The 25012-nt window shown below is 49.5% G+C and overlaps 1 protein-coding gene across 2 annotated transcripts in view; it reads left to right on the top strand.

Moving 5' to 3' along the window:
* LOC122379020 (glycine receptor subunit alpha-2-like) overlaps window positions 1–25012 on the top strand; it is a 46632-nt gene that overhangs the window by 12818 nt on the left and 8802 nt on the right. For both annotated transcript variants that reach the window (XM_043360865.1, XM_043360866.1), the window contains 6 exons: window positions 931–1019; window positions 2424–2494; window positions 9522–9668; window positions 11048–11127; window positions 11565–11647; window positions 18124–18261. In XM_043360865.1, the coding sequence (XP_043216800.1) occupies window positions 931–1019; window positions 2424–2494; window positions 9522–9668; window positions 11048–11127; window positions 11565–11647; window positions 18124–18261 (608 nt within the window). The remainder of the gene's footprint in view (window positions 1–930; window positions 1020–2423; window positions 2495–9521; window positions 9669–11047; window positions 11128–11564; window positions 11648–18123; window positions 18262–25012) is intronic.

Here is a 25012-nt window from a genome sequence, read left to right on the forward strand (position 1 = left end):
ATGTGTCAAAAACTCTGCAATACCTAAGCGGCCAGCTACCAGTGACACCTAGTGATTGTATGACTTCGTGGAATTGCAACGTAATTGATTCTGTGGCATACGACTTTTAAAGATTTGGTTGAGGACAATGTTTTTTATAGATTTTAGAGATGTTTTCAGTGGACAAAGCTTATTTCAAGGGAAATTTGCAAAAGTATTGGCATATATCACTGTGAAACCAAACGGGCAACGGATATTGCTAGACATGCACACAACTTAAAATAGTGGATACAGCATGCAAAATACCTGACTCAGAATCAGAGCAGCAATCGCCGCGCAATGTGTAGATCGCTCATGAAAGTAAATATACATACATATGTACTTACATCCATGCATACATGTTATACATAGTGCACATGCGTACGATTTATTCCGTAGACCTTAAATGCATTCTTAGCTACACCGACTAAATTCCATATGGTTCTGTCGCATACTGCAGTTGTCTTGCAAAGTTTTAGGGTGGTCCCACCATAAAGATATCGGCCAACGATGTCTTAATTTCATTTTTGTCTGTCTTATTTCTCCATTGGCTGCTATAGGCTCCCAGGATGTGAATACCTTTTGGCATGCATTGATATCTTTACGAGGCTGGTTATCGATACATGTCTTTGACGTTTTGGCGCGATAACTAATTGGACTCCCGCATTGGCGCTAACATTAATCTCTTGAATAAACTGTCCTCTGAAGCGTTCGTGAAGGTTGTCTCTACATGTTGAATGCTTACGGTAGCATACGTATTACTTATGTACTCAGTAACATGACAAGACAATACTTATATTTGAAGCTATTTCTAATGTTTCCAAGATTTTCAATTTCATAAAGTTGTTTATGAACGTTAGCTGTTGTTGTCTGCCTTGCATTTTGATTATTTGCATGTCTGCTCGTTTTCAGCCCTGAGCGGTATTTCACGCTAGATGTTATAGAGAAGAAGATACTGGATACTGCCTATGATGCGAATCAATGGCCCACCTTTAACAAAAGTAAGCATTCTACCGATTGATAAACTCCGTTAGGATCTGCTTACGTATTGTGGTCTTGGATTTGAAATGAAATGCAAAAATAAAAAACAATATCTAATGTGCATTAGTTATGCACACATAAAGTAGTCCTATAAAAAAAAACTTTCATTTAAAGGCTATCCCTTGTCATGTGACAAGTTTTGCGACTACACGCATGGTGTCGTCCAGATAACCGCTCTCATATCTGTCAAATCTTTGCATGTCCCATTTATCGCACTTTTGTAGCTAGGCCTGTCCTGTCTATGTCCTTTGCATCGTCACCTTTATTTCTGTGCAGCCCGCACACGTCATCAGCGGGATGAGTTAGTCAGAGAGTGAGTTCACCCTGAGCTGGATCTGTCCCCTGACGGACGGCAGCGGGGTCGGCCGTGTATCGGTTGGCGCCGCCGCCTGGCGCTCCGTCAGGCAACTCGGTGTCAACTGTCTGCTGAGCTGACCTCGCCCACTGCCGAACCCTGTCCGATATTGGCCTGCAGCGCCGGCTGACGGCTCTCAGATCCACTGATACAATCCTTCCACCGGCCGGCGGAGATCCAGTCCGTGTATACCGGATATATGTGTCACCATACTGGCAAACTCCTGATAAAGCATTCAAAACAAGTGTTTTTCGGGAAGTTTGTGGTTAAGATTGAATAGGCTTTCACCAACCTTAATGGTGCAAAGATTTCTCAGAGATGAGACACGCATTCAATTCGGCTAAAGACAAACAAGGCAGTTTCTCTAGATGACCATCCATTCGTCCGATCGGCTCGGGCTCCGTCCAAAACGCTGTGTCTGCACTAGTGATGTCAATTACAGAAAATCGGAATACCGATACCAAACCAAATACCAACCAAAATCATGGGGAAATACCGAAACCAAACCAACTTGGGAATATGAGAGAAATACCAACTTTTTACCGATTTCTTCGCCTCTTATACATTAGTGAGGATTCATGATACCAACAAAATACCAAACACATTAGGATTGAAATACCAAATACCAAGTTGGTATCGGTTTGGTATCGGTATAGCAAAAAGTTGGTATCCGATTGACATCTCTAGTCTGCACCCAGTAGAGCCCCCAGTGATGGAGTTGGGATCCGGCCGATCCCTCGTAATCCGACCTCCATTCCGACCGGTCCATGTATCTTGGCGGGGCGCCGCCGGCAGATCAAAGAGCAGTGTCCCCCTCCACCGACCCGATCAGCGCCCCCGTCCACGGTCAGGGGTAATGGACCGTCTGGGGCGGCGCCAACCGCGCCCCTGCCTGACACCGGGTCACCGCCGGCGTCCTAGGTGTCAGGTGCTGTCACCCGCCCCCGCCGCGACGGTGCCAGCCTGTCGAACACCTCGGCACCGCTGACCTGTCTCTGTCCGTCCCCAGCCGGCGTACCGACCGACGTTCATGTGGAGATCTTCATCAACAGCTTCGGCGCGCCGCGGGCAGCCACCATGGTGAGAGGGAGGGAGAGAGGGAGGGAGAGAGGGAGAGAGAGAGAGGGGGGAAGGAGGGAATGAGAAGAGAATGAAGGAGAGGGAGAAAGAGAGGGGTAAAGAGAGGGAGAAAGAGAAAGAGACAAAGGGTAGAGAGAGAAAAAATGTGTTTTGATACTGAATGTAACAGTGCAGAATAGAAAGATTCGAGTTAACCCTCGCCCGTAAACGGCGATCTGCCACCTTCGCCCATGCAGGGGGGGGGTTGGTGCGACCCCCCCCTTGGCGTTTGAAAACGGAGCGTCGTAGAGCTTAGCGGAAAAGACCAACGGATTGCTCTCGCCGAGATCTCGCGATTGGTGGTATATTTTTTGGTCCTAGGTCAACATTTGACCTACTTTTGACCGGTCAGAGGTCAAATTTTCGGAAAAATAGACTTTTTTCAACTTTCGGCGGCGATTGCGGCAAAACGGTAGGAGATATCGACTTGAAACCTTCATTATCGTGTTCCTTGATCAATTCTCTATCGTTTGGTATGTATTTCGTTTCCCTAGCTCTAAAAATGGCGCGTTGGGAGCGCCGGAAGTCGGCAAGGTCACAGTCGGCGGCAAAAATTCGAAAAATCAAAATTTAAATTTTTGAAATCTGATTGTATTTTTGGATTTGGGAGGTCCATTTGCTCCCTATAGAAGCTAATATTGCTGCATATTCCCATTGAGGTGACAAGAATTAGCAAAATAGTGGTTCGGGCGCTTTTCAAAAATAGTACCGGACGCTGTTCCTCTTGTGACGTCACAGCTCCGTGACCTGACCTGACCCGGTCAAGTTTCTTATACCATATGATAGCCAATACTTGCCCCAATATGCATGGGAAGTTTCATCACGATCCATCAACCGATGTCCGTACCACCGGCAGGAAACCTCGGGCGTTGGCACTCAGTTTGTGAAAATCCGGCCGGAGGCTGTTCCCTTTGTGACGTCATAACTCCGTGACCTGACATGACCCGGTCAATTTTTTTTTATCAAACGATGCGCAAGGTTTGCCCCATAAGGTACCCAAAATTTGGCGGCGCTGCGCGCCGCCGTTTTTACACTATTTCCGAAAAACCTCAGGGGGGGGGGTTGCACCAACCCCCCCCCCCCTACATGGGCGAGGGTTAATCCTCTGGAAACTGGACACCAGCGGGTCACTCACCGCCAGCCTGCCCAGGGCTCTGCCGGTGCATTTACGTAGGTCGTTCAAATACACGCCTGACTGTAGGTAGCAAAGCTGCTATAACAACAGTGATGCTGTTCATTGAGATGTAAAATGGTCGTCATAAAATCGGTCTAGTGAGTTCAAACGAGGATACCATGTTGTGTTTTTTGGCGCTCTCTGGTTTCTCGTGTGCAATAGCACTATGTAGATATCCTCGGTAAGCATGTGTGTTGTGTTTTGGTGGCGTGTATTCCATAATGATGGCATACTTGGTATCCTTCACTTGTAATTTTCGGAGGCTCGAACTGAGGTGTGGTAATTTTTATGTTGAAACTCTGTGCATGAAGGAGTTACGAAACGTTTCATTAATCTGGAGAACATGTGTCTTCTATTTTGTAGACGGCGCAAGCAGAAATGTATTCATTTGAAACCTTTTTCGACTCTGGTATTCAAAACGTAGCTGTACACGAACCTAATTTTATTATCACTTTTATAATAATTGCAGTTGTCACACGATTACAATCAATCATTAATACGAGAACATTGGCTTGTAGTATAGAGTTAGGTGTTCCTGCAAATGCCGTATGATCTTTTGTAAATAAGAGATTACACTCAGCACAAACATGTACCAATTTCAATGTTTGCTTTTCACTTCAAAGACCTCTACAATCCATACACAGTTCACCGCACTTCAAAGAAATATTTGAGCGAGTATGAACCTAGCGTCGACTTTACAGTCTTGCATGTCCGAAGCTACTGTCGCAGAGGTCGATAAAATGCTTGGAGTTGCTCCAACGAACATCTTAGTCCCATCACTGTCTCCAACTTAGCCCTCGCCTGGCGGGAGGGGGGATGCAGCCTCCCTAAGTTTTTTTTTCGCGAATAGCGTAAAAGGTGGTGTCGCGTAGCGCCGCAAAATTTGGCACGTCTGGGAATGAGCCTCTTGCGATATATCCTGAAAATTTCAGGTGCCAGTCATTTCAGGACCTGGACTATGACTATGAAAAGTACGACCAGTGTTGGTACTCACACCTTTCCTTTGAATTAGACGGATAAACAGGCGCCATGCCTATAAATTCGCCCAAGCAAATGATATGCTAGATGAACAATGCATGCACGCACAACTGTCTAATCACTGCCAATTGCCGCGTCGGCACACCGGCATCTCCTGACCTTCTCCCCACACGGCCTTGACTCCCCGTCCCCAACTCACACCATCACACTACTGCATACGGTGACCGGTCACACGGTGGATCTGAATGCCTACGTTTTCATGCCAAAGTCTGAAACAACTAACGATTATCATCAGCGTAGAAATGTTGAAATTTAGCATTTTAAAGCTTTTAACTTAAAACTTTATAAGTGTGTTTTAACGCACTTGTCCTTATTAATTGAGGAAAGAGCGCACTTTTGATCGTATTACCTTATACGAAGTAACGCAATCGAAGTGTGATTCCGGTCCACTGTGCGTTTTCAGGCGCGCTCGATAAAACACCCAGGCCTGGAGAAAGTTGGAAGGGCGATTTTCTGATCCTCCTTACCACAAAATGACCCTAAGCGAAAAATGCCCGCGGGGCGCTGCCAACGCGTGCCAGCGGCCCTGCTAGTAAGGGCGAAAATCAATGCATGTATATGCGGAGCACACCCTTAGCGCTACGATGGCTCCTTGGAGACACCTGGAGAAACCTCTGCCGGCAGAAGGGTCAGGTCCCTCGCAGACGGCGCGGCACGGCGGGAGCTTAGCGGGTGGCCTAGCCGGAAAGAGGATAAAAATAGCCGACTGGCCCGACCCAGCGAGGGGTAACCGAAGGGTGACCAGGAGTGAATGAGGGAACATACACGCGGTACCGAGCAGCCGATAACAGCACCGGACGATTAGAAAGTCATAAGTCAATGCTGTATTTTAGGCGTAAGGAAGCATCCATGTAGACGGGCGGACTGTCTCCAGTTCTTCCAAGTATTGCTAATATCTTGCTTCAACGAGCGTTGGAACGTTGGAAGTTTTATCGACCACTGTACTGTCGATTGGTGTGGCCATTTTGTTCGCTGGTGTCAGTAATGAGTGGACAAACGGTATAATGAGTTTCCTCAGTGCGCCTTGTAAAACTGATGAACTATGAGAAACTCAGCACTGCGGACATAAGCGTCGAGCCTGGCACTTGAACTATTTTCCATCATTTGGAATAACTCACGCGAAACAATGTCATATTACAAACTAGTTCAAGAAAGTGGCCTATTGTTGGGGAGCGGCGGCCGTTCGTATCGGCCGCCGGCAGCGTGCGCCGACGCTGCAGCCTGCAGTCTCGGCCGGCCAGTGACGTAGGTGACGCGGCGGCCGCTGATTGGTCGGCGGGCGCCCAGCCCCCCTATATAAGGCGACGCATCGCCGGCGGCGGCAGTCGCTGAGCGGGTGGCTCGGCGGGTGGACCTCGGGGGTGAGCGGCTGGCTCACCGGGGGAGCTCAGGGGTGAGCTGGCGGACAGTTGGTCCGGCCTGATGGGCAGACTGGGTTGGACCGTGTAATGTGCACAGATCAATACATTAGTTAACTGAGCCGTGGTGTTAACCCGAGAATGCGTGTTCCGAACAACTGGCGCGGTCGGTAGGACGGTTCGGACACTAGCGGACACGCATTCGTTGGGTTACACCATTTAAAGCAAATTTTCATTTCTATTTTATTTGGAATCGGCTCAGTAGAGTAACGTAACATGGAAAGAGAAATTTTACTTTTAGCTAACTTTGAAAATTTCACGGGGGTAAATGATCAATCATGGGGTCGATGGTACCGACGGTTTCGGGCGAAAACGATCGCGTTCTCAGAAGAGAATCGGCTGCAGGGCCTGGTCAGCCTGCTGCAAGATGGCGCCCTGGACTATTTCGCCTCGCTGTCGGAGGATGCTCAAGGCAACCTGCAGCAAACGGTGGCCGCGTTGGAAGCCCGCTTCGGCACAGCAAAGAACGCGATGCAGGCGCACGCTGAACTAGCGAGCATCCGACAGCAGCCCGGTGAGGCGACACGCGATTTCGCCGACAGGGTGCGCCAGGCAGGCCGGGAGGCCTACCCAGGGGCGAGAGCCGGCGACCCGTCCGTGGAAGCGACCGTCGTCAGCCGCTTCATATGCGGCCTCCGTGAGGAGCAGCTGCGGGTGCGGGTGCTGACGAAGGACCCGGCCAGCCTCATCGAAGCCGTGAAGGTCGCCGATAAATTTCGACAGCAGCAGGACGCACTCCGAGCAATGCGCCCGCCCAGCGAGGGCGAGGCTTTGGCGGTTCACGACCGAGGCGCACCCGGCACTGCGCGGCTAGACGCCCTGGAGAGGATGATTGGGGAGCTGCAGCGCGCACTGCAGGCTCTTGAGACGGCGGGAAGGCGGGACGCCTACCGCACGGGGCACGGGACAGGGGCGAGGAACTCCCAACGAGGGCCACCGAACCCAAACAGGCGGGGTACTGGGCGCCGTTGTTTTCTTTGTAATAGCCCTGACCACCTGGTCCGCGACTGTCCAGCGCGGCAAGCACATGCTAATGAGCAGGCGGGGTGGTCCTTCCCACGCGGTCATCAGCAGGCGGGCCTGGAGTGGGCGGAGTGCCCCCGTGGTCCGTCTGAGGAGGCCGGCGGATGGACGCCTTTCTGTCGCGGGTGCAGCCGTGGGGGTCAGCGATGGGCGGGACGCCCGCCTGCCCCGGCGACTGCGGCCGTGGGCATGCCTGCCAGCCCGACAATGGGGGGCCCCACAGCGCACGCGGGTCACTGGCAGCGGGGGGACACACCGGCAGCGGAGTGCGGCCGTGAGTGGCAGCGGAGGGTGGCTGACCCACCTGCACTCTGCGGTCCACCCACCGCGGGGCAGCCCACACACACGGGGGGTAGTAGCGCCACACGACAGTGGGAAGGGTGCCCCCACATCTGCGGTCACGCCCGCGGGAACGCCGAGGTCATGTCACGCCAGCCCCCGGGAACCACACCGTCGTTCGTGTGCACGGTACGATCAGAGCCGGCGGGCAGCGAGGCTCCGCCAACGTCCCAACCCCCGCTCAATGAGATCGGGCATCACGAGCAGTCGGGGACCGCGAGCTCCGGTTTGGTGAGGTGCTGCTCACAGGTTTGCGCGCGGGCAGCGGCCCTCGTGACTTGTACCGCTCGGGCCGTCTTCAAGTCAGCACTAGCAGGACTCGACCGAAGGCGACAATGGCCGACCCCAGTGGCCTCATGCGTGGGCCCGGTCGAGCCCGACGGGTCCGGGACGAGCCGTTGCGGGGGCGGGCAGCCCAGCAGTGGCTGCGTCGAGGACACGGTGACCTCAAACGAGTCGGAGACGGAGAGCGCGAGCCGCTGCAAGGGCGGGTCGCCCAGCATCGACATCGCGGGCCAACCTGACCGGCAGACCGCCCAGGCCAGCGGCGAGGTCAACTCGGCTGATGAGGTGGCGGGCAGAGAAGTACGCGCCGTCAGCCGCCCAGGTGTCGACGGAGAAGCAGGCGACACCAGTCCAGTGGAGCAGAGCAACAGGCAGAGGGCCAAAGACGAGAGCCCGCCGCGCAATCACGCCCGACAGGACCTCAGCCATCAGACGCCCTCAGAGATATCGATGCCGGAAGAGTGTAGCATGGCCGTGGGGACAGAAGCTCAGTATGCGCAGGTAGTCGACGACCTCGTCGGCATTGCCACGGCGAGTGGGCGCAGGGCATCAGTGCCACCTTCCCTGCGCACCCACGTGATGCAGCTGGCACATGAGCCACCGACGGGCGGGCACACGGGCCATCGCCGCACCACGCTCAGGGTGAAACGGAACTTCGTGTGGCCCGGGATGTATAAAGACATCAGGGATTTCTGCAGGACGTGCGCCTTCTGCCAGAGGCGGGACAAGCCCGCTACATCGCCAAAGGCCCCAACAAGGACCAGACCGGTCACACAACCCGGCGAGCGCGTAGCCGGTGACAAAGTGAAACCGCTGACAGCCGTGTGGTGCGCGCGGCATCACCCAGTCGGTCCGCCCGCTCCGTGCCGAGCGCGGTACGGGCGGCTCAGCCACCCCTCTGCACAATATGAGACTGGGGGCTCGTGAGCTGTGTGTATTGCTGGAACCAAAGTGCGTTGTGGACTCGATCGTTGTGAGGGGTCGCTTGTGTTAGTCAGTTTGCCGAGCGCTCGAGAACGTGTGTTTCCTTGTAGTTTATGTGCGCAGGTAATGTTGTGATGTACTGTGGGCTATGTTGTAAAGTGTCGTACATGCTTGTGAAATGTGAGCGGTTGTACACTTCTCTTGTGTAGGGGGGGTGTGTGTTGGGGAGCGGCGGCCGTTCGTATCGGCCGCCGGCAGCGTGCGCCGACGCTGCAGCCTGCAGTCTCGGCCGGCCAGTGACGTAGGTGACGCGGCGGCCGCTGATTGGTCGGCGGGCGCCCAGCCCCCCTATATAAGGCGACGCATCGCCGGCGGCGGCAGTCGCTGAGCGGGTGGCTCGGCGGGTGGACCTCGGGGGTGAGCGGCTGGCTCACCGGGGGAGCTCAGGGGTGAGCTGGCGGACAGTTGGTCCGGCCTGATGGGCAGACTGGGTTGGACCGTGTAATGTGCACAGATCAATACATTAGTTAACTGAGCCGTGGTGTTAACCCGAGAATGCGTGTTCCGAACACTATAACAAGCAGCCTACGAAAAGAGCTGAAGCCCTTTTAAGTCAAGCTATGCACATTTGCTCTTGCAGTTGCCGATGCGACAGACTCATAATAGTAACTTCGTCTCTGAATTGAGCATGTGCACTGTGCACCATAATTATGTAAATACCATGAGCTCTCGCCCTTGTCAGCTTCCTTGAATCGGTCACCTGCTGTTCTGTGTCTGCGTGCTGCAGGACTACCACCTGGACATCTACCTGCGGCAGTCGTGGCAGGACGACCGGCTCCGGTCTGCCTCGGACACCCGGCAGCTGCTTCTGGTCAGCAGGCGCAGCGTCATCGACAGGCTGTGGACGCCGGACATCTACTTCCTCAACGTCAAGGTGGGTGGCCGGCGAGCACTCGGTGCTGCCCTGTGAGGCGGTCTGCAGGTGTGTTTGTGGGTAACAGCCAGAGAGCTGCGCTGACCGCCGGAGTCACAATAGCAACCCATCCCAGACGCGCTGCCCACCGGGGTCTGCTCTCATTTCACCACTGCAGATGAGGACGACTCCAGCCCGCTGGTAATCGTTCTTTGGGTTTAGTACCGTACTGTCTAGACTGCCTTTTTATCAAGCTATAGCCTGCTCCGGAATCTAAATATATTGGCAATCAATGAAAAGAGGATATCATCCTTGTATAGCATGGTTTCCGATCACAGTAACCGAACTGAATTCAATCCGCCCAGTCCGCCTGCTCGAGTGCGACGCTGGCTGGTTAGACTGTCCCGCCGTACACTAGAGTTTGACGGCACAGTCTACCGTCCAGGGCAGAGCCGGCGCAGTCGTCATGCGTTGAGCACGAGCGTGTGTTATGACTTTTGCAGCGTCCAAACCCGTAAAGTAGGCGTAAATGTCAACGACGCTCGTCACCTGTGCACATCGATCTTCACCCCAGTTCTCCGGTCCCCACAATTGCTCAGACAGGGTTCCAAGCAGTCTTATTCAGTAGACCTCAGGGTAAGCATTGCGCCTCGGAAAAATGGTGCTTGATAGTTGATGTGTCTGCTTCAGAGCCTTTTGAGGCTTGAGCCATTGGGACAATGGGACGAAGGCGAAAGATAAGCCCACGGAGGTTCATCATATGACGAATGAAGGGCATTGTGTCAGTAGCAGAGAAAAGCGCAAGCGAGAGGCGTCCATAGATATGTAATGTTGACTGTCGTAGCTGATAGTTAGGTATTTATCCGCGTATTGCCATGGACCAGCCGCAACAGCACGTTATCTTTGTTATGACAAATAGTTAACTCTACCGTAATGCAAGGTCTGATCTGATTCTTCCTTGAGGCAAGCCTTTTCTACACTCCTGTTTTAGGAACTTGATAAAATCGATCATGTTAACTTTCCGGTGTCAGTACCTCTCCAGTCTCTGCTATCGTCCAGGACGTTAAATAATTACCAATTAGGCATCACTTAACTGCTGGAGGCCACTCCACTGCTCTTAAATTCCAGCTTGATGACGGTTTTTGTAACAACCGAAGTGCCGACTCGTGTTTATTCAGGCTGACACTCGACCTTTCATCAGCTTCCTTGTTCGCAGCAAGTTCTGTGTCAACTGACAAAATTCACTCCTGTAGCTGCATAATGCAATCAACTGCCATTGCACTTGAAAAAAACACTTACCTACTTTAGTGAGAAAGAGCGCCTTCACACCTTGTGTTGTCCGATATTGTTGTAGATGTAGAGTCATGAAGGGCTAAAATGTACGCTATTTTGTCTGGCAGGATGCAAAGTACCATGATGTGACATCACCAAACGTGTTGATGCGGATTTATGCGGACGGAAGGGTCTTCTACAGCATCCGGTGAGCGGAGATGTCTGCCGTGACCACGTATGATACACCGCAGTTCGGGCTAACCCCTCCTCTCCTTTGGAGTTAGAGCGGCACAGTAACTTTATTGGCTGTAAGGCACGGTATAGTACAGCATGGTACATTGCTAGCTAATGCATTGTTGATCTGAACATAGGTGATGATTTTCCTTAATGTTTAAAGGCTTTCTTGGAATCATTTGTGAGTAAGGGAGATGCTGAGCAAAGGATTCAGGTATAAAGTTGTTCGATCGATACCAACTAGACGAAGCTACAAATCATGCCACCTTTATTTTTCTGAAATTACTTATACAGCTGACCCTCTCTGCGATGTCTCATTGGATGTCTCATTGTAGAAGACATCGCAGAAGACACTGCGATGTCTTCTTATGCATCATGCGATGTCTCATTGGATTCGGCACTGCTTTCCAGATTGCAGCTGACCCTCTCTTGCCAGATGGATCTCAACAAATATCCTTTGGACACACAGACCTGCCACATAGAGCTTGCCACTTGTAAGTTTTGAACAAACAATTGCATGTAAATTGCATCGCCTGCGTATGATTTGTATTGTGCTTATCGTGTATGCACGCTAGCGCTGTTTTTTATTATGTAGTTATACCTTATTACCTAATGCTTGTGTTATTTTGCTTTAGTGTTTTTGTGCTTACCAAGCAAATTGTCATCTTTCATATTGTTTCCTACTTTTTAACAACGGATGGGTACTAGAGGTGGCAAAATGTGGACCCGAGGACCCGGTCCAAAGAACCAGTCTGGACCCATATGGGTCCAGACCGGTTCCTGGAAATTTTATGACGGGTCCAATCGGGTCCTACCATAAACTTTACATCTTGCACAGTACACATTATTGCAAAATATGAAGTGAATGAAGTGAATGTTTCTTTGCATACAGTAGCTTATGAGTATTCCCAGTGGGAAATAGGCTGTTTTACATGATGCAACTAATGACAAGTACAAATAGTTTGTATTAATTGACTTTTGGGGAACGGGTCCAAATGGTTCCGATTCCAACTAAGACCGGGTCCGACTGGTTCCAGAAATGTCCAGCCGGGTCTGGTTCGAGTCTGGTTCCCAAAATTTTCATGTTTTGCCACCTCTAATGGGTACGTTTTTATTAGATGCACTTAATTTTAAGCACTTACGCCCTTAGCTAATGTCCATTCGGAGCCCTTTGCTCCTGATAAGTGTCTTTGTCTCCAAACTGCCCCCGAAATTTTCGCTGAAGTCAAGCGCTTCAACACTATCAATTTAAAACTGGATCATATTGCATCGCGTACCTTGTACAACTCGAGCAAATCTCCGAGTATCTTGGCACAATAGCTCAGCTGAGAGGAAATTGGATTTTGTGTCAATTTGCGATTGGCGGAGAAGTGTTGGGATTCGTCTTTCTTTGGATTCGCGCCACGGTATGTGTCGTGTGTTGCTGATCGAAACAGATGGCTGTCAGCGACCCGCGCGACCGTGTACCGGCACATTCCGAGAAGCCAGTGGAAGGTATTAGACGCTTGGATAACTGTGAAACAAGCTGTTTTGACGCTTCACCACTGTCGTGAAGTTTTGGCTTAATATTACAATGGTCCGGTGATTACCAAAAGGGTGGCACGAAGGGAAGCCAGCGATGATGCAAGTGAGTTGGTTTTGTCTTGCATGTCGTGTTTGTTATTGTCATGCTCCACACTCTTCTGGAAAATTGATGGTGATGGTGTAATTCAAACTGTATGCATTGAAGACTTTTTCGATTATTTCTATCTATGGTTTCACCACCAGTGCAAGCCGCCGTTTTTGTGCCAGGTGGTAACGTGATGCTCAGAAAGACGCTCTTCTCTGAGCAATTCTTGCCTCTCGGGCCGGCCTGAAGAGCTTCTGAGCTAGTGCGGCAGGACGTATACGAGCATATGAACCTATATAGGTACTGGCCTATCTCGTAGATCCATGATGGTCAGTGACCTCAGTAGTTACGTATCCACCAGGATTGGAGGCCCTGTGTCCTATGTGGCGTCGGTGGCTTAGTGACCCATTGGAGGTGGCTGTTGTGGTCCGATAACGACTTATGTGCATCCAGTTGAATTCAATTCAATTCATGTATTTAGCAACTTTTCACTTTACAGTGGCTGTTTAAAAGTTACACGTCTTGTGAATAAAAAGGTGGGACATAAAACGAGATAATATAAAAGATGACATGAAAACACACACATACACACATACACACACACACACACAACATCACCACCACAAGGGTCCACTGCTCCACTGCTGGCGCCGCTGCTGCTTTGTTCTCCGGCATTTCTCTCGACAGCTCTGTTCTCCCACCATTTCTCTCGATCGGTCTGTTCTCCCACCATTTCTCTCGACAGCTCTGTTCTCCCACCATTTCTCTCGATCGGTCTGTTCTCCCATTGTTTCTCTGGGCCGCTCCGTTCTCCCGGTATTCCCTTCAGGCACTCAGTTTTTTCTCGGTATTCCTCTCGATATTCCTCTCAACCGCTGTCTTCTCTTGGCCGCTCTGTTCTCCCACCATCCTCAGCGGCGCGTTACAGTCCATGCCGCAACTGTGACCTCGTTGGAGCAGTGCAGACTGCAGTCCAGCACGTAGCTGTGCGCTCCGACCTGGCACAGTGCGGGCTGGTCCAGCACGCAGCGGCCCGATCTGGTCTGCCAGTGCGCTGCAGGTGTGCCGCGGTCAGTGCATGCCGCGTCTGTCCGGCGCCAGGCGCCGCGCTGGTCGGCCGGCGCCGCCGCTTGGAACCCGGCCGAGGTATGAGCAGAGCGAGAGAGGGAGGGGAGAGCACGGCCGGGACGGTGCACGCCTCTGCTCAGGGCCGTCACAGCGCTCTGCACAGCTCTGCACGACAGAACGGGAGTAGCCGAGTGGGTCACTGGCCGCTGCCAAGGACGCTTTTAGTGGCACTGCCTGCTTCCTAGTTGCCATCCTGGTTTCATTACATCTTGACTAATGGCTTAGGTAAGTACATATGCATATGGATCAGGGCTAATTTAAGAGGTAAGCTAGGCTATTTTGTAAGTGCATATTATCGCTATAGATAATATAGATAATTACAGAAGATATATTTTTGGTGGGGCAATGCCGCCGATCAAAGCTGAAGTTTCACATGAATGGTTACCCGTTTCGTGCATTTTATAAAACGCGTTACGTGTGATAGGTATAACCTTATTAACACGCGCAGTGGAAGGGTTGCGAGTACTACGCCCTGTGGAAGGGGGGGGGGCGGATGTCGCCCCCCCCCCCCTAAGATCTCAGCTCCCACTGGAGTCTCAGCTCCCACTGGAGCTAGAAAGACGAAATTTGGAGGGTAGGTGAAGGCTCTGGGGAACTTTGTTGTGTGTGAATTTCATGACCCTAGGTCAATATCTTCAAGGTCAAATGAGGTCAAATGTGGTCAAATCTGCCATATGAGCGACTTTTTTGCGTTTACACGCCGATAACGCAAAAAGTTACCGGCCAATTTTCTTTTTTCTTTCACTATACGAAAGAGCATACATTTGTGAGTATGTATGACGAATTTCTAGTTAATCCAACAATAAATATGGCAGCTAGAAGCCTGCTAAGGGTAAGATGTCGCCGGCTGAAGCGGGATCGGCCGACGCGGGAAACGCGGCAATCACAATTTTGTGTTTACACACTCATAACTCAAGTTGTTACCGGCTGATTCTCAAAATTCTTTGACCATGAGATTGCCTGTACATTTCTTAGTCTTCTCACAAAGTTTGACGCTAATCAAATATAATCAGCGGTAAGGAGCGCGATGTAAAGACGGAACCGTCCCGCCCCGGCACAATCTACAATTCAGGCGGCGCGTAACGGGTAGCGCCGGCCGCCGCGCCGCCGCGCCGCCGCGGCGACAGGATGTTTGACTTTACACCGCTATTACTAGAAAAGTTGTGACCCGATTTTCTTATTTCTTGCATGAGAAAATCCGCAGTTCAATTCTGGACAGGTAGCCAAAACTTCACATTAACATTATGTTTGCGGCGCGAGTTATTGGCGAAAAACAGGAGGGGTGGGCGGAATCCGCCCCCCCCCCCCTTCCACTGCGCGTGTTAAAGATTACCTTATTTTAAAGACGCGTCGCTTAAAAAATATGTGAACAAACAATCAAGCAAACAAACAAACAAACAAACAAACAAACAAACAAACAAACAAACAAAGTTCATATGCCTTCATATGATATACATAACTCTTTTATTCGCTTGCAATGGGTTTTAGTGACTAAACAGCATCGTTGACCAGAAATTATTCACCCTGCCCGCATGAGAGATGTCTTTGTAACTAAACGTGCATGTTTTCTTTTCAATGAAACTGCAGTGTACAAAGAGCATTTTGATGTTGATCGTGTTTAAATGTCACTTACAGAAGATTATCCTAGATTGTGGCATGTCCAAAAGGAATTTGCGTTATTAAGTCGACAGTCGCCTTGCCGCACCAACACTGGCCTATAAACTAGTGTGAATGTGCAATAATGCTGACAAACAAAAGCAATAGTTGATAATTATAAACTAGTAGCCTTATTTCAAACGATTGACATTTTAACATAGGTATATGACGAATAAGATCAGCAGCGTGTCCCTCAGCCTCTGCTCTTCCCCTGGAGGTGAGCCAGGTCACCCCAAGGGCGGAATGTATGTAAGGGCCATATTGATGTAGGTATGGATGCGTGGAGGTGTCAGAGTGTGTACCTTCTTAGCAGGGGCGTCGTTTTGTATAGGCCTGGGAGTGCCCGAGCACTACCAATGTTCAGCTGAGCACTACCAATGTATTGTTGAGCACTACCAACATTTTTCTTCACTTATTGAGAAAATTGCATTCAAACATGTCATACAAATAAAATGAATGAGGTTCTTATGTATAAAATCAACATGATAGCAAGTAACTTCAATGGTAAGTGGTAACTATTGATGAAAATCTATAGACTTACTCCACAAGTAGATTGAATTTGAATTTGAATTGGTTGACCAATTCAATCTTCTTGTAGCGTACCTAAGTCCATAAATTTCCATCAATACCTAGGTATCATTTTCACTTTCCACATCATGTCATTACGTCAAGTAATTTCAAGTTATGTGGTACCTACCTACCTACCTACATACCTACCAAGTTTCACAAAAGTCAGGGGCGTCGTTTTGTATAGGCCTAGTAGGGCCCGAGCCTTACCAATGTTTATTTGGGCCCTACCAATGTTCGCTGAGCCCTTCCAATCTTTTGTCACTTATCAGTTGATAAAAAATCAAAATAAACAGATAAGCAAATATTAAATAAGCACATATGCAAGTACATAAATAAGGCTCTAGCCACAGTAGGTGCATGTAGCTGACAATGAGGTTTCACGTGTCTAGGACTCCGGTCCTTAATGGATTTTAAGAGGCTCGAAAACGCAATTGGTTATAGAGGTCCATAACTGCCTCTGAGTCCCGCATACCACGCGACCGCCCCTAATAGACCCCGATCCGTCTCCACACCAGCCGCTGGAGGCCCTACACCGACTTCGGAAGGTGCCGCAGTGCTCCAGAATAGGCCATAGGTATATTGATTTGAGTGGGTGATGCAGCCTGATTCCCCAGGGTTCAACGCCAGGTCATTACCGCATCAGACCCCGAAAACTGAAGCTCGTAACTACGAGGGGCGTTCAAAAAGTTTCGGGCCGAACAATGAAGGAGTTGGAATTTTGGCCTGCAAGGCGGTGTGTTAAATGATGTGTTATTGGGATGTCCACTTACGCAAATTAAGTAAGTAGCCATTAATTAAGTCTCTTCTGTGATAGATTCGGGCTTCTATTCGTAGCATAGTTCGCCATTTCGGATAGGATGGGCGACGCCCAGAAGAGAGCAGTGATTCGTTTCATAGTAGTTAGTGCAGAAAAGGCACCAAGCGTTAACCCTCGCCCTGGGCATTTTTCATAACACGGCCTGGCAGGGGGAGGGGTCGATGCGACCCCCCTCCGCTCGTCAACTTTCCAAAACAGGGGCACACAATTGATGATGTGCGTCCATTCGATAAACATCGAACATCGAGGAGAGGCTATAGGGAAGCTGACGTAAAGTGTGCACCTGATCCGCGACCACGCACCTGCGTACATGGGCGGGATGACGAACAGTGAAGCGATGAGCTTCGAGTTGTTGTCGCATCCACTTTTTCTCTCCGAACCTTGCACACTCTGGTTAGTGGTTGCCACCTCTTCTCCAACATAAGAAAATTAGCAGCGGCAACCTCGCTAACAGCAGGGAGACGAAATCAGCCGTCTTGGACGTGCAGGATGGGTCCAAAACCCACTTGGTTATGGAGGCCTTGAGGGCTCTCGCGAAGCGCTGCGCGAAATGTGTTTGTCTTAACGGTGTTTATTTGAATAAATGAACTTTTTGGTCTAATGAGTCGATGCTGTATCTCTCTGCTCCTTCATGGTCGGGCCCGTAGCTTTCTGAACGCCCCTCGTACTGTCATCCTTTTATTTTGGCAAGCAGGTCTTTCTAACTATCGTTGTGTTTCCAGTCCTCGTTAGTTGTCGAACCCTTCAATTGGCGTGGGTCTTCAAAACCGTTCCTGGCCCCGCAGCCGTCTTTTTTAGTCGGCTTGGGCCCTCAAAGCTGTTCCTGTCCCCTTTCAGCACAGCCGTCCTTTTAAGTCGATGTGGGCCTCTTTCAGAATGGCGTGCATTCCTCCGACACTATTGCCTATATAACTGCACGTTTTGTGCATGGCGTCCGGTGTGGACCCAGATTTCCAAAGTTTTTTTTTGTGTTTTTTTAGATTTCGGTTAGTCTTGTCAATGACCAGGGCGAAAAATAAGTGGCCGAAATCCGATGAGAAAGGCAGATTTGGGGGTACCCTACCTTGTAAGCCCCGTCATATATGGCCAGCCGCCGCCTTTGGGCACTACCAATCATTTTCGGAAAACGACACCCCTGCTTCTTAGCAAATTCCAATTTCCAGTGCTCAGCTATTTGATCTGTTTTCCAGTTGCGCACCCAATATCAGCCCTGGAGTTTTATTGGAAGGAGCCCAATCCGATTGAGAGGACTATGAATATGGAGATACCGCAGTTCAACCTGGAAGAGATCATCTTAGACAATCCCAAAGTGCTGAACTACAGCACAGGTGAGTGAAACTGTAAGGCAGGAAGGACTGCAAACGGCGTGATAGCGGCACTTCATGGCTCCATGAACGCAGCACCGATGGGCTGGATCGGTGCGGTGAAAAGTGGTAGCCAGTAGCCCATTTCACGATGCTACATTGGGCACCTATGCTGATACATTTGATCCGTTTGGTACGTGAAAGATAGTAGTTGTTGGCTAGTAGATTTTACACCTTTCGAATGAAATGTCGATTGTTTTGCTTCTTTGCTTTCAACTGCAATAAATTAGGTGCCAAATGCCGAATTTTCAGTCATGAACAGGGCTTTTAGGTCACCTGGTGCACTTATATGTGCGAGCTACATGGTTGTGACTCGTATATACATGCATTATGTACACGGTTTGGTAGGCATTCATGCATAATATATACGGAATTTATGCAGAGAATCATGTACAACATAGATGACTGGCAGTATGTTTCCTCCAGGTGACAGCCCTTAGCTGATCCGAAAGCCCGCTCATATGCATACTAAATAGCAAACATATTGACGGGTTGCGGTAAATATGCTCCGGGCGTTGTCAGGGGTGTTCAGCACGGCATCAAAAGCAGGTTGTCTGTGTTGTTTGTGAAATGTATGTGTTCCTTACAGTTACCCTGTTCATGCTAGATATTTAGGCGGCGTTCGATGTCTCCCGGACGGCAAAGATTCTTTGCCGTCCGGCCAATAACGTCCAAGGTCAGCGGGGGCTCGGCTGCGGTTCTGAAACGTGATTGGCCGGACGGCGTAGAATCTTCGCCGTCCGAGAGACATCGAACGCGGGGTTAGTGTTTATTATTCCACTCGAACACAGACAAAACACCGCCCAACAGCCAGTGTCAGCTTACTCAGCCCCTGAATGTATGTACAGGTCACCGCTGAAGTAATGTGGGGTATACGTAGCGGCTTAAGTTCGCATCCGTATCTCAGGAACTATGTGTCAGACTACCATGAAACTTGGAATGTAGCTTACATGTGTCGTCATCCTTGCACCTGCAAACTCATCTTTTGTTATCTACCTCTTGATCAACCCGTATTTAAAAATCGTCGGTCAGAGCCATCTGTTGAGGAGATCGGTAACTAAATTCCTGATTACGCCACTGATGCCCCAACTACGTGACTCCGCAGCGAACCAATCACCGCTCTTGTAGAAAGCATGAATGAAGCCAGGTGCCCCTGCGTCGAGGCTAGCGCCGCTCGGTTGTAGCGTGACCGAGAGTCGGGTCGCGAAGCGAGGTCACTGGGGTCAGCCGCGCCAAACGCCTCCGGGTCGGTGGAGCGTCATGGCTCTGAGCAGCCTGTGCCAGGCGGGCATACTGCTCCGCCGTATACGCACCACTCGTCTCTAGGGAGGTGGAACGAAATGGTGGCCAAACAACAGGGGTATGTCGTTCAAATTATTTGAGAAGGCTACAGCGCTATCGGTGCATCTCGGAGAAGCGGTGTCAATATCGCATTTTGCTGCGTCACAACGACGCCGCCTCGATGAAAGCACTGGTGTTTTCCACGAATATCTTTATCTAAGCAGCGGCGGTGCTATGCGCTAACGTTTTGGCCACAACTTAACATACATCTTTTCTATGAGTATAGTTGCAAAGTATCGAAAAGTATTTCCATACTTAACCCACACCGGGCCGGCGAACGTGGTGGACACTCCCTTGCGGTTTTCTGAAAATATAAAATAAATTGGCGGTGGTATTAAATAACACTTTTTCATGCAATTTTTCTACACATGTAAAAACGTATGACCCCGAACGCTCAAGGTCAGTTCAGCATTTATTAAAGTTATTGCCGAAAAACACTTTTCGTAAAAAGCGTCTATTTTTTTAGTTTTTGCCCTCTGGAGGCTAAACCGTTAACCTAAGGTCCAATCGGAGAGCACTCTGCAGAAAGGCCTGTAAAAGAGCTATCGATTGCGTTTTTCCGCGGCGCTGTAGCTCTATCGGTTCCCGAGTTAGCCCTTGGCAGTTTCCAAAATGTTGAAATAGCCAACATTTTACCTTAGGTGACCTCTGGTGACCTGACCTTTGACCTGACCTAGAAAATGACTAAGTGTTTTCATCTTTATTTTTGACGTTCTTTCGAATGCCGCTTACCGCGTGTCGCTACGTGGCCCAATGAGCCGAGTTAGAAGGGGGGTGTTCAGACACCCCCTCTCCGGCCCGGCGCGGAAGTCGCGGAGCACCGGCCCGGCGCGGGCTAAGTTCTGAGAAATTTACATCACTAGTCAGAGGTCTCGTGTTGTGAAGCGCTCGGCGGCTATTCCGGTTCCAAAAGGGCAGGATCCCTCCGCGCACCTGGGGTCAAAGCTCACTTGCCCTGCGGCTGGTGTCCCTGTCAGCCTATCGCCACCCAAGCCCCTCCCACTGCGCTGGCCGGTAGCCCCGGGCCGCGGTCAACCACTCCCCACCTCTGACCCTACCGTTCTCGGAAGTCGAGAGAGATCCTATCGGTCGACGCCGCTGTCAGATTATCAATGGCTACGCTCTACTTGAGGGTCCAGCAATGTCTCCTTGTCCTTACTACGTCGTAGTACGCAATGCGTAGGTTTACAACTCGCTGCTCAGTGGCGGTCACAGAGACGGGACTCCGGGGTGCCCCGAAGAAGTGGATATTCCCGTTTTTCGATGATAGCGGGCATATTATGATAGATAGAATTGTGACAGCTTAGTGGAAGCTGTCTAACTGAAATACGAAGCTGTGCGATACTCGCTTTTGATGATAGGCCTCACCTTAAAGGGACAGTATCATCGAAAAAAATCCATGTATGGAGCTGATTTTTTTTTACTAGCATTTCTTATTTTTCTGAATCAGAAAAACATAGTTTGAGGACCGAACTCGGTGAAAAATATTGCAACCACATTTCATTTTCATGATTCATTTTCATGAGCGAACCACCACTATACAAGCATGGCCGCGGGTGAGACTAAATGCTTACTTCGAAATCTAAGCTGCGTTGCGGCATTGGCGGTTATGTGCGGCGTGTATGCCGCATAATTAGTAAGCGGCGACCACTAAATTAAAAACTTAATAGCTTTGACCTGTTTTCAATGGATAACACTGCATAGGTACCAAAAATGTCCATCGCTCTCGTCATAGGATATTTAGATTTAAATAACTAACTTATCTACATCATCGTTTTGAACCAAATTAATACTTTCAACTTGACCCTCGCCCGTATTGGCGTTTTTCCAGCCGCGAACGTATAAGGTATAACCCCTTGCCGTTTCGCTCCTGATCAAGCTAGAGCTTCGCGGAAAAAACGAGCGTGTTGCCCGTGACGAGAGGAAGCCGATGATACCCAAGTTTAAGGTCCTAGGTCATCGGTTGACCTTCCAGGTCAGGTCAATGACCCAAAAGGCGGGAAAATTGGGACTTGTTAGAACGTCGCAGTGTGGCTGCCATGGGTTTTTCCGGGGTGCTGATCACGAATATCGTGTTAGTTTTGATCGTAGATGATGTCTTTAAGCATTTAGACCAGCATCGGGTCAGGTCAGGTCAGGTCAACCGGTAGGGGTCGTGATGGGTATTCGTAATACGTGTCAACCGCTTCTGCAGCTTCGTAACATGTTACGAATGCACCAAAACTACTTCGTAAATTTTCAAATGGTTGCTAAATTCGAAATCAGCTCTAAAAACTAGCCTAAAAACATGTAAAACTCGAAAAAGTGAACCGAGGTCACCAAAGGTCAATGACCTGACCTGTCCTTCAGGTGACCTTGACATCCACCCTTATGCATGGGAGCAACATCAAATCACATGTTTGAACGTTTGAAACCACGAAAAGCTTGCAAACGCGAGCCGACATACGCTAAATCGCGATTCCGGCCAAACATGGTCTCGGAAAGTAGGTCACAGGTCAAAGGTCATTTGGGTCAGAGTCATGAAATTTTCAGGGTGGGTGTTAAATTGATCAATGCGAGGGTACTGAAAGTTTCGTCGCGATCAGCCGCTTTTTAAGCGAGTTATTCGCGAAAAACCTTAGGGGGTTGCATCAACCCCCCACCCCCCTGTGCGGGCGAGGTCATGTTTTGATAGCAAGACTGAAACATACTTTTTTGGGTAGCCAGGAAATCGCATGCCAGAGCCTATTCAAATTCTTATATCGGCCTTTATATGCACTAGTCGCATACAGGTACGGGATTAGCATACGATTTCCAGACAATCGAAAGACTGTTTGGAGCCAACAAAGGAAGGAATGAGTGAGTTCAGGCGCGTAACCACGAGTCTGAAGCTACTGGGGACCACATGAAGGACCGCGAAGACCAAATATTATATTTCAGGATCAGTCTTCGCCCGATTGTGGGGGGGGGGGGGGTGAACACACCCAGTTTTTTTGCGCGTGTAAGGAAAACCGCGGCGCGTACCACCGCGACACTTGGTATAGTTTATACCTTAATTTCGCACCGTGTGTGAAAATTTTGACCCCAGGTCACATAACGTCAGGTCACCAGGTCAAGTAAGCCTCTAAAAACTTTGTGACTCTGTCATGCCTACAGTTTACATACCAGAAGTTTGAAACTCGACCTTTTGCATGAGGAAATCAGTATGAACAATTCTTATATCTCAAAGTCACATCGGTGACCTAATGTCGGGTCAATTTTGCGACCTCTCCATTATAAGTCAATGGGGGAAAATTGAAATGCTCTTCTTTTGGCCGAAAACACATTCAAACACCGTGAAACAGGTAAACACGGCACACTGAACCGGAAAATTGCACCTGTGACTCCTTCTACCTATGTCTCTGAGGTCATCTCAAGTCATGAAATACCGGGCTTCTCAAAAAAGTTGGACGATTTTATAACTAACGTATTGAAGGGCGTATCAGTGTAACAAAACATAATTGGGTATCACCTGAAAGCCTCATCAAAGACATTTCGTTTGAGAGGATTTCGATCCTCGGCAGTCGCCTTTCTGAGCCGCGCCGAGGTCATGTTCGAGATGATTCCCTTTTTGCTCGATGCACAGTTTAGCCTGGCGCAGCGCGACCTCTGCTGCAGCACGACCCACAGAAAGCTGCAGACGGCACACCGCTGACTTCACTGCATCCTTATGATCTTCGGAACTTTTTGGGTGGTCTCGGTACACCTAAGACTTGAGTTGGTCCTATAGGAAGAAGTCCGGTGGGGTTACGTTCGTAGAATTCGCCGACCACGGGCGTGTCTCGAACCTCGAGATCACGCGCTGCCCGAAGCGCTCCCACAGCCCCTCCCGGTTTTCTTTAGCGGTATTGGCGTGGCACCGTCTTGCTGGAACCATTGGATCTTAAGCGTTTCCGGATCTCTGCTCACCCTGATATTGCAGAACCCTCCAAAACGTCGCCAGAGCCACCCCGATATCGCTGACCATTGACAGTCTGAGTAGCGCATCTCTCACACGAGTGGTGTTCGCCGTGAGCCTTTGATTGGGTTTATGGCCACCGCTGTGTTCCTTGAATTGCGTGAACCTATTGTTAACACTTCCTCGAGCCAGAAACTTGTCAATAATGTGGAAATTTTTGTTTCAAGACGTTGCTCTCTTTGCCCTTAAGTGTTTGCGGATCTTCCGTGGTGTCGAACCGACCGACTTAGTCTGGGAAAGCATAATTTCACGATTTTTGCTTTTACTTCCTAAGAACACGGCTTCATTTTTTAAGCTCAAACCATGGTGTGATATAAATCTACGAAAAATTCTCCGTTTTTCCACTTGCATTGATTTTGCTTAAATGTTGTTAGGGGTCCTCTATTCGCAAAAGAAAACCGTCTAACTTTTTTGAGAAGCCCGGTACCTTCAACAGTTTTTTTTTTTTTACCATAGCTTTAGGTAGAAGCATGCAAGAGCGCTGAAAACACCATGAATGTGTTCAGCTCAGCAATACGAATCGAATGCCATGCAACATGACCTTTTTCGTGACCTTGACCTGAGGTCAAATTTTCAAGTTTGCCCTTTTCAGGTCAACTTGTAGTTCATTAGACGCGTCTCGACGATACAAACGCGATGCCAGTAAAATCAGCGTCATACAAGCTTGGAGTCAAAAGTTATGATACAAAAACCGTTTCCGCAAAACGCCAACTTTTGATAGTTTTTGCCTCTGGAGGCTAAACCGTTGACATTAGGTTAAATCTGAGCACATTATTCAGAAATACCTTTGAAAGAGCTATCGAATGCGATTTCCCGTAGCACTGCAGCTCTATTGGTTCCCGACTTATGTGCCGATGTGTGAAAAGTTGCCAAAATCGGGAACAAAAGTTCGTACAAAATTTACCTTTGGTGACCTTCAGTGAACTCAGCGATGACCTGATCAAAAAATGTCCTAGATAATTCTAAAAGATCCTGTAGGGAGCTATATGTTGCTTTTTACTGCGTCTTTCTAGCTTGCTTACTTTCCGAGATAATCTGGTGTGGCCAAAAAGGCCCCCCACCATGGCGAAGCTGGCTGAGAGGCCCTTCTGGGCGCGGGCTAAACCAAACATCCATAGTTTTGTCTTCCGTTGACTACATATTACTCTTCACGTCGATTTAGAGACAATATTTGGCTATTTAAGCAAATTGAGGAGGTCGTTGGTTTTACTGGGGACGGTCCCCAGTAACCCGCAAGTTACTGGGGACCGGTCCCCAGTGTCCCCAGTGGTGGTTACGCGCCTGAGTGAGTTAAGTTGAAAGTATTGATTTGGTTCAAAATGATGATGTAGATAACCTAGTTATCTAAAGCTAAATATCTTATGACGAGAGCGGTTGGCATTTTTGGTATGCAGTGTT

Source organism: Amphibalanus amphitrite, unplaced genomic scaffold, assembly GCF_019059575.1.
Source record: "Amphibalanus amphitrite isolate SeventyFive unplaced genomic scaffold, NRLGWU_Aamphi_draft 000069F_arrow, whole genome shotgun sequence".
Classification (NCBI taxonomy): Eukaryota; Metazoa; Arthropoda; class Thecostraca; order Balanomorpha; family Balanidae; genus Amphibalanus; species Amphibalanus amphitrite.